Source organism: Onychomys torridus, chromosome 13 (assembly GCF_903995425.1).
Source record: "Onychomys torridus chromosome 13, mOncTor1.1, whole genome shotgun sequence".
In the NCBI taxonomy this organism is placed as follows: Eukaryota; Metazoa; Chordata; class Mammalia; order Rodentia; family Cricetidae; genus Onychomys; species Onychomys torridus.
In genome coordinates, this window is record NC_050455.1 from 47,033,555 (window position 1) to 47,051,747 (window position 18,193).

Sequence of the window (18,193 nt, forward strand, 5' to 3'; positions counted from 1 at the left end):
TCTCTGTCTCTGTCTCTCCCCTTTCTCTCTCTCCCATTCTCTTTTTGTTTCTTCCCACTTACTTTACCAGAAAACATTCAAGCACCATCCTGATATTTATTATTTTTAAATTTTGTCTCCCATCCCTTTTAGAAATTTCTGTAAATTTATTATTTTTTTCAGGTTTTTTTTTTTTTAAACTGCCCTGCAGGTATATTCATTTTTCTCTGGGACAGTTTTTATGGCAGCCCATACAATCTTAGATGTCCTTTCACAGACCTCATCCTTTAAAAATCAATGCTTTAATAATATTTCAGAATGGCATTAAAATCTAACTACAGAAGTATGGTACTTGGCGCCCAAAGGTTCAGATTCTAAGGAGAGATCAAGCCATTTTATTGACGTACTTCCAAAAGTTGACATGTACTCATAAGTAATTTACCAGATAACTCAAGAGTTAACTGCTCTTGTCCATAACTACAGTGTCACAGAATTGCAACTAGTGCAGGGTGATTCTCCAGCAGAACGCTGTGCTTTTCTTGTGTTTGCGTCTCTTCTGCTATTGCGCATGCCCCGTTTACTTTTAGATCAGTTGCCGTATAAATAGCAGTTAAAAAAAAAGGGAGAGGTGCACACTAGAGTTATTTACAAGTGAAATCTTTCCTTCTAACAGAGAGAAGGGGAAAAGGACCATCAGGTGCGTTTGGCAGTGGGAAATGGTATGCGAAGTGATGTGTGGAGACAGTTTTTAGACAGATTCGGAAATATAAAAATGTGCGAATTTTATGGTGCCACTGAAGGAAACATATGTTTCATGAACCACACGGGGAAGATTGGATCCATTGGGAGAACAAACTACTTCTACAAGGTAAATATAGCACTTTCTGTAGAGGAAATACGTTGAGGTCTACAAACACTTGTCTGGAGCTTAAACTTCTACATTGTGATTTTTTTATCCCGTTTTTGAAGCGGAGGTCATTTGCGAAGGTAACAGAGTGAGTGAACTGCCATGCTGTGGGTTCTGCAGACTCCAGTCCTCTGCCATGAGCCCCCTTGGCAGCATGAGGATAACCATTTACTTCCGTTCAGTTTTCAAGTTTAATGTGTAAGAGCAAAGCACGCTCAAGCCCTGAGCGCCCCTTTTTTCATTCCCTTTTAGTGTTTTTTCTCCCACCACTCCTTATCTCTTAGCGTTGATACCATATACGTTATAAAAGATCCTACTCCACAGCAATAATAATTCTTGCTACAGAGCGAGATCCAGGACAGGAACCAAAACTGCACGGAGAAACCCTGTCTCGAAAAAACAAAAACAAAATCAAAAATAAAAATAAGAGTAAATTCGAGGTCTGGAAAGCTATACCACAACAGTTAGGAGGTAGAGAACCTGAGCACCCTGTCACACAGCTGCTCACAACTGGCTCTAACTCCAGCTCCGTGGGATCAGATGCCCTCTTCTCATGTACACACACACATAAATAAAGATTAAAAAAAAAACTTCTTAGGAAAGGTGAATTTTTGCTAAAACAACCTCAAAATCTGTGAAGAGAAATTTCTTTAAAAAACACTCCAAGGAGAAATAAATAAAACTGCAATCATGTAGTATATTTGAATAATACAATAAACAAGCTACATAAACTAAGTGGTATATGTGGGGCCTGTATCTATTAAATGTATAATATCCTTTCTTTTCAAACACCTTGGAAATATTAAAAGAAATTACTGGACCACTTAGGAAATTAAAATTTGCATTCATGTGAAGACCTCGAGAGTATGATGATGACCTGTGTTTTATGTTGCTGGCTTGAGTTCATTATAGTTTCCTCCTGAGAGACAGCTGTAATGTCAGTAATACAAAACGTCACATTGGCCCTATTTTTTTTTTGGGGGGGAAGGATACTGATTTTCAGTTCATTTTAATTCAGTTGTTCACAGTATGAATTTTTTTTTTTAAGTTGTACCTGGTACTGTTTGGATTCTAGTCTGTCTTTTTTTTTCACCATTTCAGCTACATGCTGTCTGCTTATAGTGCAAGTAATAAAAAAAATTCAATGATTATTACATAATTAGGCAAGGAGACTTTTAAATGTCTCTCTTAAAACTTGAAACCTTGCCAGGCATGGTGGCGCACGCCTTTAATCCGAGCATTCGGGGGCAGAGGCAGGCGGATCTCTGTGAGTTTGAGGCCAGCCTGATCTCCATGGGGAGTTCCATCACCGTCTGGGTCCTGTAAAGAGATTCTCTCTCAAAAACAAACAAACAAAACCTTGAAAGTTTACTGTGTAGAGAGGAATCAGCTTCCGGCTAGAGAGACAATGTCATGAGTGGAGGCGGAAGTACACAGCAGTGAGGCCTTCCTGTGACCCCAATGTGCCCACAGCTGCCAGCCATGCTCGTCACTGCTGTCCGTCGTTCTGCACCATACTTCATTTCCTGGAACATAGTATGCTCTTTTCTTCTAGTATAGTTAAGGGAATTATTTTTCTCTGTGGCCAGTTCTTTTCTGCAAAAACAATTAAGCACATGCCAGAACTGTCCTTATTTAAATGAACTATCTTTTTTTACTTGTGTGCACAACTCTTCTTTTTAAGATTTATTTATTTATTTACTATGTATACAGGGTTCCTCCTGCATGTCTGCCTGCAGGCCAGAAGAGGGCCCCAGATCTCGTTACAGACGGTTGTGAGCCACCATGTGATTGCTGGGAACTGAACTCAAACCTCTGGAAGAGCAGCCAGTGCTCTGTAACCCCTGAGCCACCTCACCAACCCCGTGTGCATGACACTTTAATCCCATTCATCTTCTCACCAGCAATGTCCACATCTGTTTTGTTTTTAAGTTTTTTATGTGCTATTCATTTCTATTATATGTTCATTTTTTCTTCGCTTATTTCTTTGAGATGAGCATGTTTAGTTCCTGATTCCTTTGCTGATCTGCATTGTCCTTGAAACCTCCTCTTATCTGAGCCCTCATTCTTTTTAAAAAGAATCCTGTTGTGGGCTTTTCCTGAGTTTATGGAAAAAAATATTTTGTAAGCATTTCTTGGCCACTTTGAAGCACTTACTATTTTGATGTGATTTGTATTTCATTAGCTGCCCTTTCTCTATACTTATAGATCCCTTTGTTTCAAGGCTTCTGCCCTACACAGATTTCACATTTAGCCTTTAAAAATTGCACTTGTGAAATAAATGAACAGAATATAAAGAAGCAGGTGATGCTAAGGCCAAAAAATAGTATGGGTTGTACAAAGCATAGCTTGGCTGATGATGGGACATGGTGCAAGAATCTCTAAAAAATGCAAACAGAATGCCAAAGTCCAGACCGGAAAAAAAAGAAAAGAAAAGAAATATCTTTATCCTTTATCTAGGGATTTTAGTAAAGGTTAAATTGCTCTCCCAGTGTAAGGGCAACAAAGGAAGTTCCTAAAAGTTTTACCCATTAGTGGCGCACACCTTTAATCCAAGCACTCTGTGAGTTCGAGGCCACCCTGGGCTACAGAGTGAGTTCCAGGAAAGGCTCCAAAGTTACACAGAGAAACACTGTATCAAAAACAGAGAGAGAGAGAGAGAGAGAGAGAGAGAGAGAGAGAGAGAGAGAGAGAGAGAGAGAGAGAGAGAGAGAGAGAAATAGATATAAGAATGTTATACTTCTCTGAAAAAAATACATTGAATGAAAATATCAGGTTAGTCTGAAAATAAAACAAAACCTAGAATAAGTCACTTTCAATTTAAAAAGCTTGGTAGCCAGCATTAATTCCATTTAAATACAGAAGATTAAACAGATCCACATTATGCCTCTAAGTGGAATGGAAACAAAATCTGAAGATATAAAATGTATGTCTTACCAATATATACAGGAGATAGCAGAGAATTATAGGTGGTATTGCTTCCATAGCAGTAAGTTCAAGGATATACTATGAAGATAAAATGTGGGATTGTTAAAAAGCCTATGTCCTAACATTTTTACAAGCTATTTAAGCTCTTCAATGTAATCTATAATCATCTCTCCACCATGAGCAAAGTTCACCAAATGCAAAGTCAGAGCACATTCACCATAAGACTACCTTCATTTCTGGCATTGCTTGCAATTCCAGGAGCCTCCAAGATCACCCTTGGGATTGAAGCAAACAAGGAATCAGCTCGCTGGAAGCTGTTAAACTCAAGGATACAGCTTATCACAGCTAAAGGACAGTCTAAATCCAGCCAAGGGAACAGCTCACAGGCAGAACCTAGGAGAGTATCAAGGGCAGGGCTATGTGTCTTCTCTTCTAGAATCAAGAGCTCTGCAGCCATCAAGGCTAATCTCCATTTCCTCCTCCTCTAGGGATGCAGCAGCTGTGTGATCCAAAGCCCAGCCACACCATTGTTGGCATGGTTTAGAGACCCCATTTAAAAATCCCCTTGTTACTATCTAGTTGGCCTAAACATGAGCAAATGAACGCATTCCTCACAAGAAAAGCACTGCAGGCTCTTAGAGACAATGAATAAGAAGTTGAGGTTGGAGCCTAGGCATCATTTTCAAGGCAAAGTTCTCAGACACAGTGACAGATAGCCCAGTTCCCGTGTCAGCTCTGCTGCTATTGGACTTCATAACCGGGATGCTTTTCTCCAGGTTAAAGGTTCCTTGTGTATTAATTGACAAAATGATTTTTTTGGCTCCTTAACTACATAGACATTTATGCATCTGAATATAAAAAGGCATGTGGGTATAGTGGGGACTCCCGGATCCATTGTACAATCATGTAATTGTAGATAGAACCATTTGGAGACAAACACTTAGCAGTGTTGTTGGGACCATCACCTCATACAGCTGTGCTCTGGACATGTCCACAGAGGCACATGCACATGATTTAACTTGGGATTTGAAAGTGTGGTGACTACTTTTATTTGCATTACTATAGCAAAGCCATTGCTGTAATCTCCTGGGAGCCTCTTAAAGACATAAAGGAGAGAGAGATGCTTCTAGCTGAACATTTACACTTTGATCCAGCCTGCTTGTCAAAGATCTGCCACCAATTCCTATTCATCTCATAATAGACTCACTTATAGTAATTCATTCTGCAATGACTATCACTGGTGTACACTGCTACAAAATTAATTGACTGCTACAAAATTAATTGAAAAGAAGTAACACCAAAACTGATATCTGAAGTTGTGGGGAAGGTCGTTCAAAATACGAAATAAGAGAGAAAAGGATGAGTGATGGGAAGGGCTATCCCTCTTTTCCTGTTGCAAAGAGGTGATAGAGGCTAGACCGAATGTCTGGAATCTTGCCACCAGCCATTAGGCAAGTACAACAATATCATGTTATCAAAGCAACAAATACCAGTGTGATATAAATGTACATTGCTATTTATGTAATGAAGAATAGTATATTTTCCTTGCAGCCTCCTGGATTGTCCCTAGTCTTCAAATGGGGTGACATTAGTCAACCCCTCACACAGTGTTCCAACACTTAAAAAGAGCTCTCAGATCTTAGCACTGTATTGTTGTCACTTAAACTGAATTAAAATGATGAATTGTGGGGTAGTGGGTGAGATCATTGGATAAAAGTGTCTATCCTTGGCACCACATGGCAGAGGATAAAATCCAACTCCAAAAGTTGTCCTCTGGCCAGGCAGTGGTGGCCCACGCCTTTAATCCCAGCACTCGGGAGGCAGAGGCAGGAGGATCTTTGTGAATTTGAGGCCAGCCTGGTCTCCAAAGTGAGTTCCAGGAAAGGCGCAAAGCTACACAGAGAAACCCTGTCTCGAAAAACCAAAACCAAAACCAAAACCAAAACCAAAAGTTGTCCTCTGACCTACACACACACACACACACACACACACACACACACACACACACACACCTCACAATGGCACCCATGTGCCCATACACATATACAAACACACACACTCACAGTAAATGACTAAATATAATTAAAAAAGAAAAACTATTGGATGGGGGAATTGTAGATCTGATTACATGCTGTTTTTACTAAGACTGAACATTAGATCTGGTTTTACTTATACTTAGATATTAATATCATACTTAGCGACCCTATTTATTTTTTTAATTTACTCATTCTTGTGCATTTTTATCCTCACTCCCCTCTCTCCCTCCTCATTTACCTGCTCTTGTTGTGTTATCTTACTCCATTCCATCACCTCCATGTTAAATATGTTTTCTAATTCCGTCTAATAAGGTTACATGTTTAAACGGCCAGTGAAACCTCACTTTTTTATAGATAAAATGAGGGAAATGGATGGAACAATTTTTTAGTTCACTATCAGGTCAGACTTGATAGAATGGGCGTGTCAGCATGACACTGTGATGTGGCCGTCATTGATAGGGCAGCTGGGACCCACTGAAGACATCCAGTTAGCCTGGCTTTTAACTGAGTAGGACATTCTACCGAACACATCTTCTCATGCTACAATGATAGACAAACGTGTACATGTTAGTTAACTTGAAAGGCCCAAAGGAAAGCCAAACAGTTGTCAAGTTATTCTAGTTTTTAGGCAGTTGGTCACTTTTCTGCAGTCTTTGAGGAAAACACCACCACCAACAAACATCCTGATACTTCAAAGCTCAGATCGTAGTTCTGTTGAAAACGTCTCCAAAGAGAGACGTTTTCAAGGACTTAGAGAGAGGTCCTCTGCCCATGGTTAGAAGAATGAGGAAATCGGTGCTGGGTAGCTGCTGCAGCTTGCCTCCTTTCCCTTGTGGGGAAAACAGATCAGCACTGAGGTGAAACAGAGCCTAAAGGAAACAGAACTGAATGCCAAGCAAGGAGACCTGCTCACCAGTGCCTTCCATTTCGATTTCCAAATCTTTGTTTAGTTTTTGGTCAGTGAGATTCCGTTGTTTAACTTGAGCGTAGAATCCACTAGCAGTCCCTATAGTTATACCAACAGCCAAATGTTCATGTGTTTTTGCTTCTGTTTGGGTTTGCAGCTTATTTTTCCTTTTGAGTTGATAAAGTATAACTTCCAGAAAGATGAGCCAATGAGGAACGAACAAGGCTGGTGTCACCGTGTGAGAAAAGGTAAGAGGGATTATGAAGACGCCGTCTTAAGCAAAGAACCTGAATCCAATGTAACTGGTGCTGAGTTCAGGGAGGGGAGGACTGTTCGTAATGTGATTTACCTTGAATGGTAATCAGGTGGACTAGCTTAACTGCTGGCAGTTGAACCCTAGTTGATTAAGTGCCAAATTGTTGTATGGTTAAGCAGTATCTCTTTGACTTTTATTTATCCTTATGTACACATCTAGTTTGTAATCTGTGGTTTTAAAATGACTCAGTAGCTGTGCCTTAACCTAATGCTATTTCCACCAGCGACTGCAACTCTGCAGTTATGGGCCTGCATCTCGAGCAGCAGCTGGGCCACTCAGGCCACAGCCTGGTGGGAATTCTGCTCCCACAGGCACCGGCCCAGTCACTGCCGCTAAAGGTAGCTCTAACTAAATCTCTGTCATCCTATTTATAAATAAGACTTGAGATTCAAAGGCTGTGGTGAAAACCTGTAAGCTCGGAGAGGCTGAGTAGCAACTAACTGACCCTCTCTCCTTGCTGGTGTCTATGGAAGACCTGTGCTTCTGCTTCACCAAACCAAAAAAGCCACACCACTCTAAACCGCAACCTACCACTTCCTGTGTGTGTGTGTCTCTCTCCCAGATTCCCTCTGATGCTTTATGATTACTTTCTGTCAACTAGTTGCTAACTCAGCCTCCTGATTCAAAGTTAATTTTATTTAATCAACACAAGTGCAAACATTGGAGTTCACAGTGTGATCTACATCCCCCAACAGTAATCACAGTAAATGTCTACATCATATATTACCAATAATATTAATTTGTCAACTTAGTTACAAGGAGAAATTTGAGTTTTGACACTTAGAAACCGTGGATACATTAGCCAATCTGAGACTTATCTCCGTCTTATATAAATCAGAGGTGAGATTTTTTTTATTTCATGAGGCTCAGGTTGACAATTAAATGGTGTGTACAATGTGTACATTGTGGCTTCTTGTTTTCTTCTCTTAATTATTCCTCTCTCAAGGTGAGCTATCTAAAACTTTCAGTTTAGAAATTTTGATGAAACAAACGTCTCAATTAACTCCATATCATCACTGAAAATAGAATGTATAGATGTGCAGTTAGAAATGTTTAGAGAATCTATCTGTGTCGTTAGGACCCAAATCCCAGTACTAGGCAATACTGGAGGTGACTTCCTAGATCTTTACTTCAATGTGATAATACATGTTGTAAACCTGCTTTATTGTTGTTCTTGTTATTTTCTCTTACTGGTACTGGTGAGATTGCAAAAGAAAGTATTATTCATTTAAAAAATAATCTCCCAAGCCTCTCCATGTCAAATCAGTATCTTGGTGGCTGCTTAGATGACACAAACAGAGGTGTTGCTCTTGCAAAGGACCTGAGTTCAATTCCCAGCTTCTGTGTCAGGCAGTAATTTCAGTAATTAACTGCCTGTAATTTCAGCTCCAGGAGATCTGAGCCTCTGGCCTATGAGAGCATATGCACTCAATTGCACTGGTGTACACACATACACACACACACACACACACACACACACACACACACTTAATAAAAATAATAAAATAAACACTTTAAAATGTTTTTTCATTCCACTTCACAGACACTGTCCAAGAGAAAAAGGTCAACTTTGGAAGATTTGGAGAACTTGAAGTCTTTTTTAGCATGTGTGTTCATAGTCACCATGAGATCTGAAACTGGAACTTGAGTCTTGGGATTGTCCTTATGTAATCTCAGCATTTCTAAAAATGCTGACTGACTGACTTTGTTTTAGAACCCTCATGATGAACTATTGCATTTTATTTTATACTCCAACAGTGTATCATTGTGTAAATTAGGCCTCATCAGGAAAGACATGAATACACCATGACCTATGTAAGCATTTACAATAATTTGCAGAGGAAAATAAACCTAATATCTATATCCTGAGAAGTAGAAAAGAAAGTATAAATTGTGAGGAACATAAAAGTTCTTTTTTTTAAATCTGGAATATTAAATGTAGCTTGACAGACTACTCAATGTAGTGAGACTTTGGAGAAATCTAGACTTGGTCCTAAAATGCATGCTCCAACTTCCATGTGTGTGTGATTTCTATGGCTGTGTGAAATTGGGCAAATTACTTTATCTGCTTCCCTTTCTGCATTGGTAAAATGAAAATGTAACCAAGACCTTTCTTAGAGGTTTTTGATGAGACTGGGAAGGATAGATGGGCAATGCTCTAAGACCAGTGATACTATTATAAAGTGTGAAGTATGACCATGGTAACAATGCCAGTAGTGGTGGTACAAGTGGGGATGGAAATAATGGTAAAGAGAATCACTGGGGCTCTATGGGAGCAGAGTATACATCTTTATCCAGAGAGGCAAAGGGCAGCCCTTGCTAAGACCCCTATGAATATGTCATCCCATCTCTGCAGCTAATCCAGAAGGAAGTAAACAATGTCCCGGACGGCTGCTGCTGTAAAAGCTGTTTTCCTTTATTTTAAACATAATCTTGTCTTTTGGATTGTTAAGCACAACTTTGATTAAACAGGTTTGCCTGGAACAGTGATTTCAGATGAGTGCCTAAGCGTGAGTGGCACCAATAAGTGTCATGAGATGGGAGATCTTTCTAATGTCATGTGTTTCTTTCCCTTTTCCTGTCAAGTGTTCCTAGAATAGCATCCTAGAGGCCGAAACCACTCTACTACTGTGTTAATTGGGTCAGCCTACTTCACAAACTCTTGGATCCAAAATTGTGAAGGTTTCATTTTGAGTTCTACATCTATTTCTTTTTCTAATTTTGACAACTGACTCCCTCCTTCTGGGCATTAGTTCTTTTTTTCAATGAAATAAGAATTGTAATACCAGTTTCAAACAATTACTAATCCAATTAAATACAACCATAATTGCAGAGTAGGCATGGTCACTAATTCATACTGCTATTATCAGCTTATTAAAATTATTGAGTTATTTGCTCTAGGTTAAACATCTGTGCAATTCCCTGGGTTAAAATCTACGCAATTCCAAGAGACATTACCCTTAGTCTGTCAACCCAGAGTATAAAAATAATAATAATAATAATAATAATAATAATAATAATAATAATAAAATTTTCAGTTTCTTTGCACACAATTCGTTTGTTGTTGATTTTTGCAAAGTTGTTTGTGAAAGGACAGTCTAGATATAGCCACCAAGAATAAATGCCATTAAGTAGGTTGGGAACAAACACAAAGGGAAATGAGAACCTACCTACAATAGCTGGGTTTGTCTTATGTAACTTAGGTTCATGGACAATGTCTGTGACGATAATTGTTAGATCAGATGGCTGCAAAAATGGTCTTTTTCTCTTGCAGGAGAACCAGGGCTTCTCATTTCTCATGTGAATACGAAGAATCCTTTCTTTGGCTATGCTGGCTCTTCCCGGCATACAAAAAGCAAGCTGCTTTTTGATGTTTTTAAGAAGGGAGATGTTTACTTCAATACAGGAGACCTAATGGTCCTGGATTACGAGAACTTCCTTTATTTTTGGGACCGTATTGGAGACACTTTCAGGTAGGAATGGCACTGAATGCCCAGCTGGTTCTGTGCCTGTGAATCCCTCTTCAGTGAAAAGTGCTAAGACCTTGCTTCTGTTATTTCAGAGCACACAGGGTCCTTTCATTACCACAATGATTCCCTGCTTGATGATTCACTCAACATCTGTTTCTAGAATGAACTGAGTTGAGTCCTGATGTCAAACTCCATAATTATTTTTAAAAATTGATCAAGTCTATACCAAATCAGTAGGATATAAAAGCATGTGAAGGTGTGTTGTTAGGGTAAAAAAGAAGTACTATGTGAAGCTGCGATTAAACAGAAAAACCATTGGGTCATTCATTCATTCATTTATTAACTCTTACTTCTCTAGTGTTAGAGAGAGAATACATGCTACACATGCATGTGACTTTGGGGAGTTGGTTTTCTCCTCCCACTATGTCTGTTCCAGGGATTGAACTCTGTGCCTGTTAAGCAAATCCACTAGAGTCTGTTAAAGGGTATTAAGGATTTATTAAGATATAAAACGGGGAGAAACATGCCACCTGTTGTCATCCTCCATTCTGCCGTGGGGTAGGTGGTGTCAATGGAACCAGCAGTCCGGTTTCTGACCACCCCAAGAGAGAGAGAGAGAGAGCGCAGGCCTCCTCCTCAGTTTTAAGCAGTCACGTGCCCATGAGGAAACACACACACACACACACACACACACACACACACACACACACACACCTCTGTCAGGCCAGATACCCCAGGGTTATTGGGGGAATGAATCCCCACAAGTGCCTCCACTCCATGAGCTGTCTTACTGGTCCCAAGATGATTCTTGACATAAGAAAAATATTTTCAAACTGAGACTGCCCCTCTCCCCCATTTTTACACTTTATTTTCTAATTTCTCAAGCTTGTCTTAGCCTACCTAAAAATCTATTTTACTTTGTTATTCAATGATTATAGACTAGTCAAGAGCATAGAGTAAATATCTAGCAGAGGCTTGAATGAATGGATAAATAGGAAATGAATCAGTAGAATGTCAAATTCTCATCTTATAGAATAGTCTTCATTAAAATAACAGAAGTGAAGGATTCAATAGCTAGATATTAAAGTGGGTTAAGACACTGAGGTAAGTATAGTGTTTCTTTCAATTCCCACTACCAAAGATAAAGTTTTAAACATAATTGTTATTATTGCACAAAGTAGTGATTTTGTATTGATATATCCTCCTTATCGCCATTTATTTTTATGACTCATTTAAAAAATACTTAAAAGTGAACAATTTATACCAATAACCCTCTAAGTTATTTTAACCATACCACAGCTGCTGATTTCAATGAACTCCAAACAAAATGGCTTTTGCTTGGAAACTAGTTATTTTTGGCAACTAGGTGCTTCACAGAGCCAAATGCAAGTCACTAAAACAGCCAGCAGGAGCTGGCTCTTCAGATGCTTGTGTGCTCCCTCAGATCTGTCTGTCTTTTAGGTGGAAAGGAGAAAATGTTGCAACCACAGAGGTAGCCGATGTGATCGGGAGGTTGGACTTCATACAGGAAGCAAATGTGTATGGGGTGCCAGTGCCAGGTATGTGGATATTGATGGTTTCATGATTTTGAGAATTGTAGAAGAGAATGTGCATGTCTCCTTTAGGTTATATTACTTTCTTAATTGATATGTAAAAGTCTACATATTAAAATTAACATTTTTAAATGTTTTCATCTTGCCTTGGCAAGCAGTGCCCTCAAATAAGCTAAGAAATTTTATGGACACCTTAAAGGAAAGGTACAGATATATTTTTCTGTTTTTGTATGTTTTTAGGCAGGAGCTACAAAAGCTGGCCAGAGACTTACTGCTTGAAAATAGTTGAAGCAGATCTTTCCAGTCATCTCAGTTTTCTTTCTTTTTTTTTTTTTGGTTTTTCGATACAGGGTTTCTCCATGTAGTTTTGGTGCTGGTCCTGGATCTTGCTTAGTAGACCAAGCTGGCCTCGAACTCACAGAGATCCATCTGGCTCTGCCTCCCGAGTGCTGGGATTAAAGACATGTGCCACCACTGCCACCCAGCTCTCAGTTTTCTTGTTATAACATGTGTTGGTGCATTTCACTAAACAGGAACATGTTCTAGTTGAAATGTTAAATAATACCACTTGTGATTGAAGTATGTCCTTTTATACAAATGGGTGGAAGGGAGACCAGGGACCGAAGTGTCTGCTTTGCAGCAGAGGAGGGAGGGGACAGACTCAGAAACTGTCACTGAGGACTGGAGAAATAATGCCTCAGTCATCTGAGGTCTGCAGAAATCATGATAACAGCGAGCAATGTGGCCTGAGTCAAAAGACCTAGTTCTGGTTTTCTTAGCTTCAAATAGTCCCCTTATTTCATTAGTGATGAAAATGTACATTTTTTGCTAGGCTCTAGTTACCTCTAAATAAATAATTTCTTTCTTAATATTTGTGTTGATGGGATGCAAATTATATGTAATTTATTGTGTTTCCATCCCACTGGTTTCATTTTTTTAGTACAGACAATCAAGTGTGGTCTTCTAGTAATTGCATCATATGGCGGGGAAAGACACAGACTCAATTTAATGCTACTGCTATATTGTTATCTCTGCAGGAGACTGAGTGTCTCTGTAGCAATAAGAATGTGGCTGATTTTGAAAGTTCACCTAGTAATACACTGATTTTATTTCAACCTTTTCCCCAGGTTATGAAGGGAAAGCAGGGATGATTTCTATTATTCTAAAACCAAACAAGTCTTTAGACTTAGACAAAATGTACGACCAAGTTGTAACATCTCTACCAGCTTATGCCTGCCCACGGTTTTTAAGAATTCAGGTAATTTTACAGCTTCAAAATTTATTGTCAAATATATGAGCCAGAACCAAGAGGTTGGTCAGCAGCAAAATACTGTTGCCTCCTTTAGATCATGTGTGACTGTTATTGGTATTAGTAAATGTTAAGAATAAAAAGCAGGAAGATGTAGAGTTGAGACTATTTCATGCTATACTTGAAGTTGCCCATCAAGGAAGCATGATGAGATCCTGGGTCTGTCTCTGACCTGCCTGTGGAGTTGCCCTTTTCCTCTTCAGCTAGGACCTTGGAACAAAGTGATGCTCTCAGTGAGGGTGGCAAGCCAAACCCGTATCTTGTACATATCTTCTGAAGACAGTTGGAGCTATTTGCCTAAAATTAGGTTTCACCAGGTCAACCTCAAAGCTTTTGCAGGGTACACACAGAGCCTGGAGCAATGTGTCTTTGGGCAGGTTTCCTCCACCCCACCCCTTTGTACAGTCCTTAGGTTCAGTCCACACCCTCTTGTATTGTGGGAAAACCTGAGCTCATTTGTTTGGGGATAAACGCTCTTTCTTGTTATTGGATTGCTAGTAAAGAATGGTTTGAAAATAAATCACTCAACTACTGGGTAACTTTACCAGCTCAGTTACTCAACTGCTAAGTTATTTAACACTGTGGCTCAAATACAGTTTCCCAAACTTAGTAGATTTCCAGTTTAACATCATAACACACAGACTTTTTCAGAATATATTTGCTAGATTACTATTAAGTAACGAATGGAACGAACATAGTATCACATTATGTTTTTAAGACATTTGTAAATCAACGCTCACAGCCAAGCCACTTCTTTTCCAAGGTGCACATCATGCAAACTTATGTGTTTCATTTGTGTATTTTATGTATATTGTTTCAGATAATTTTCAGAAAAATTCTCTGAAATTATAAAGGCAAATACATGTGAAAAAGAAGTAACTTATATGTTAGTTGAAACTTTAATTGATGACTAGCATTTAATTTTAAGTATTAACATGTACAGACATCCTACATATCTTTTACCCACCTTAACACAGGCACATCTGACACAGCCAGGACAACACAATCCAAGTTTATTATCAATTTGCACATATTACTTGTGTACTGACATGTCATGTACATATGTTTCCTATATACCATCTTTTGTACAGCTTCTAAATTATATATATATATATGTATATATATAAATATATATATGTGTGTGTGTGTGTGTGTGTGTGTGTGTGTGTCCCTAAGCATAGAAATACAATTGTTGGTTAACCAATTAGGGGACTCTTCCTTGGGGAAGACTGTTTCTCCCACTCTCAGCATTTCTTAGTTGCCTATAGTTCTTAGTCTAGGTTTACGACCCTGTGAGATTTCCTCCTTCTGTGTTAGCATGTCTGTTGGTATCATCCATGTTCAGGTCTTGTTTAGACAGCTGTAAGTGTAACTTTCCTGACATTTCTAGGCGATGTGATCTCACAGCAGACATTCTGGTCCCCTGGCTTTTACAATCTTTCTGTCCCCTCTTGTGTGGTAGATGGGTCACCTGAAGCTCAGTACCACACAATCAAGTTGTAGTTTTCTGTAATGCTTTTCATCTCTGGCAGAAAGTAGTTTCTTTGTTGAAGGGGAGGAGGAATGCTTGTCTGTGGCATAACTAAATATTGAGAATGAAGTTAGTAATTATGCTGGTTTAGTGATGCAGTGGTTGTAGGGTGCCATGACCTCACTAGCTAGTTGGACTCTCTAGAGTGCTGGATACATTTCTAGTAGAAGGCATGATTTTCTTCTTAGTGAGCATGTCTTAAGAGGCATTGGTTATCACTAAGATATGAATGCCATTATGGCACTCTTAGGGTGATTGTGCCATGCTGGTCCTTGTTTTAGTTTATAGACCCCCTTACTAGTTGTTGGTCAGGGAACCCAAAGTTCTAAAACATTGTAAGCAACTACTGTTGCCCTTGGTTGCCTCTCAGAGGTTGTAGATAAGTCCTTATGACTTAAGACACTGTATATTGCAGACACAGGAGCCAGAGGGTCTGATCTGGATCTGGCCTGAAAGGCTCCTCTCTGAGGATTAGCTGTTATAGTACTAGAGGGTGCTATGGAAGCTTCCACGGGAGGGAAGCAGCCAACAGTTCTACCTAGCTCCCGTGTCCTTTCATGGCCCCTCCCACTCTCCCCATCCTCCCTTCTATTATCCCATGAGAAATATATCTTCACAGAATAGAACGTAGATTTAGAAATAATATTTTAAGTCTTTAATCTTAGCATAACTTATAATTTACTTACAGAAGCAGAAGCCATATTTTAGCATTGCACTGTTCTAGTAGACTAGGTCAGCATCACAAGCATTTAGAAAATCTCTTAATAGCATTAATTTTTCCAAACAGAACATTGACTATTACAGTTATGATTATTATTTCATTTAGTACAACTAACAAAAAGCCTATCATTTAAAGCTTCATGCTCAGACCTCAAAATTTTATACAGCAGAACTTGGTGTACACATGTTTAATCCTAGTGCTTGAGGGACAGAGACAGATACAGGTAACTCTCTTTGAGCTTGAAGCCAATCTGTTCTCCATAGTGAGCTTAAGGCTAGGAAGGGCTACATAGTGGGACCCTGTCTCAAAAAAGATATGTAACAATTAATTATAGTAATAAGTAATCTGAGAAACTACAGAACTATAACTTACTTCCGACCATTTGAATAAAACAAGTGCTTTGTGAAAAATTTAAGTCACATTCCTAACAGGGTAGTTTTGCTCATAATAAACATTTTAAAATGCGATAGCACTCAATATGGCTGAACTAAAACTAACTTTGTCCTTTCCTTCTATTCCAGAGACACAAATTACTTCTGAGAAAACTTATATCATAAATTTTGTCTTTTAGCACTCTCTTATTATAACATTATACATTGATAATATTGCTTTGGTCTTGATATGAGTTAAGATATATATTTCGAACTTGCTTAGTTTATTGATTATTTCATAATTATGTATTCAATAAGCTAACATTTCAATAAAGTTTGCAGATGAATGAAAGTTCTTTATTACCACTGTTAAATTAATACTAACTATAAAGAAATTAATTGGATATAACACATGATAAGGAGACATGGCTTACGTTGTTAAACATTGTACTCATACGTAGCAGCTACCATGACTACTAATGACTTGTTCCACTCACATCTGCAACTGTTTCCTAGGATAAAATGGAAACAACTGGGACTTTCAAACTGCAGAAGATACAACTGGTGGAAGAAGGATTTCATCCACTGAAGATTTCTGACCCACTTTACTTTATGGATACCTTGAAAAAATCTTACGTTCCATTAACTAAGGAAATTTATAATCAGATAATATTAGAGGAGCTTAAACTTTAGGACCACTTTTTTTGGACTTCAATTCCTTCCTGGGAAAGATGAAGGAAGACACATGAGTTCCTTGATTGACCGCCAGGGAGAGTTCCTTTCATAAATCAATCATAGGTTGAAAATATTATGTACAAAGAAGAATGAATTTGCTATACCTAAGCTCTCAAGGTCCATACATCCCAGTACAGTGAGCCATGAGATATACAATGTTCATCCCATGGTCATGTGACTGATGGGGTGTGGGGGGGATGCTACTTACAGCTGCTGCCCAGGACCCAGAAAGCAGCCTATAGCATAGCATGTGGTCACTGTTCAAAGTACAGGGTTTTCTGGGTACATTTGGGAAGTAAAACCAAACAGGCTACAGTGTTACCACATGACTCTTGGACTGCAGGAAATGTGGTGAATTACTCTGAAGCAGAGACCGGGGAAGTAGTGTTCAGCTCATACCCCGTTCCCTTCACAGGCAAAAGTTCCTTGAGTTTAACAAGGCTCCCATTGGCTTCATCTCATGTAAACTTCAGCTGATTGTTTTTTAAATTAGAAGACTCAGTACATAACTAAATACTTGCCTTAATACTGAAGATTTTAAATAATGCATAAGTAGTTAACAGTTAATCACTTAAAGTACTTTCTAATATGTGAAGATTCTAGATTTCAGTGGATAGGAAAACTTTTACTCAGTTTATTTTTATGTGCTCTAACTTGTTACTCAATAAAACCACCTTTAATAATATGTGATTTGAGTGTTTCGATTTTTTTATTTTATTTTATTGTATGTGTGTGGGTGTTTTGCCTACATGTATATCTGTGTACCACGTTTGTGCATGCTGCCCACAGAGCCTAGAAGAGGACATCAGATTTCCCAGAGTTGTGAGATGCCATGTGGGTGCTAGAACCCTAGTCTTCTGGAAAAATAGGCTGTGCTCTTATCCACAGGGCCATCTCTCCAGCACATTGATTTGGGTCTTTGTTGTGTGGATTTGAAGTGCAAACACCAACAAAAGGCACCTGACTGGCAATACATGTGTTCCTCTCTCCTTTCTCCTAAACACACCCTGAAGAGACAAACAAATGTGGAAGTGTAAAAGGACAGGTCAGGGGAACCACCGGTGAGCCCACATCCTTAGGATTGTTGGGCAGCTGTAGAAATGGAAGAAGATTAGCGATACATTTTCAAAGAGCCATAGGAACCACAAGAGTGATACACAGAAGAGCTGGGCTTGAGTAGAGTCCTGGAATTGCCACCAAGATCAGAGACAGAGCAGCCAGTCTGAACAGGAATGTGAGGAGTTTCCAGAAACATGGGGTGCCATGGGCAATGTGGGGAACAGTGTGCTGGCTGCAAGCTGGAGGTATTCCGACTCAGTGTTGCTTTTAACCTAGAACCACAGATTGTCCCTCAGTAAGGTAAATTATCTATCATCCGTAGGGAAGTGGCAAGGACTGGTTGTGGCTTGAGTGTGGCCTCATCCTCCAAG

General features: G+C 39.1%; 1 protein-coding gene across 1 annotated transcript in view; it reads left to right on the forward strand.

Moving 5' to 3' along the window:
- Slc27a6 (solute carrier family 27 member 6) overlaps positions 1-16,721 on the forward strand; it is a 36,124-nt gene extending 19,403 nt beyond the window's left edge. The window contains exons 5-10 of the mRNA XM_036205156.1: positions 653-847; positions 6,915-7,005; positions 10,348-10,546; positions 12,005-12,102; positions 13,224-13,354; positions 16,545-16,721. Of these exons, the coding sequence (XP_036061049.1) occupies positions 653-847; positions 6,915-7,005; positions 10,348-10,546; positions 12,005-12,102; positions 13,224-13,354; positions 16,545-16,721 (891 nt within the window). The remainder of the gene's footprint in view (positions 1-652; positions 848-6,914; positions 7,006-10,347; positions 10,547-12,004; positions 12,103-13,223; positions 13,355-16,544) is intronic.
- Positions 16,722-18,193: the final 1,472 nt, after the last annotated feature.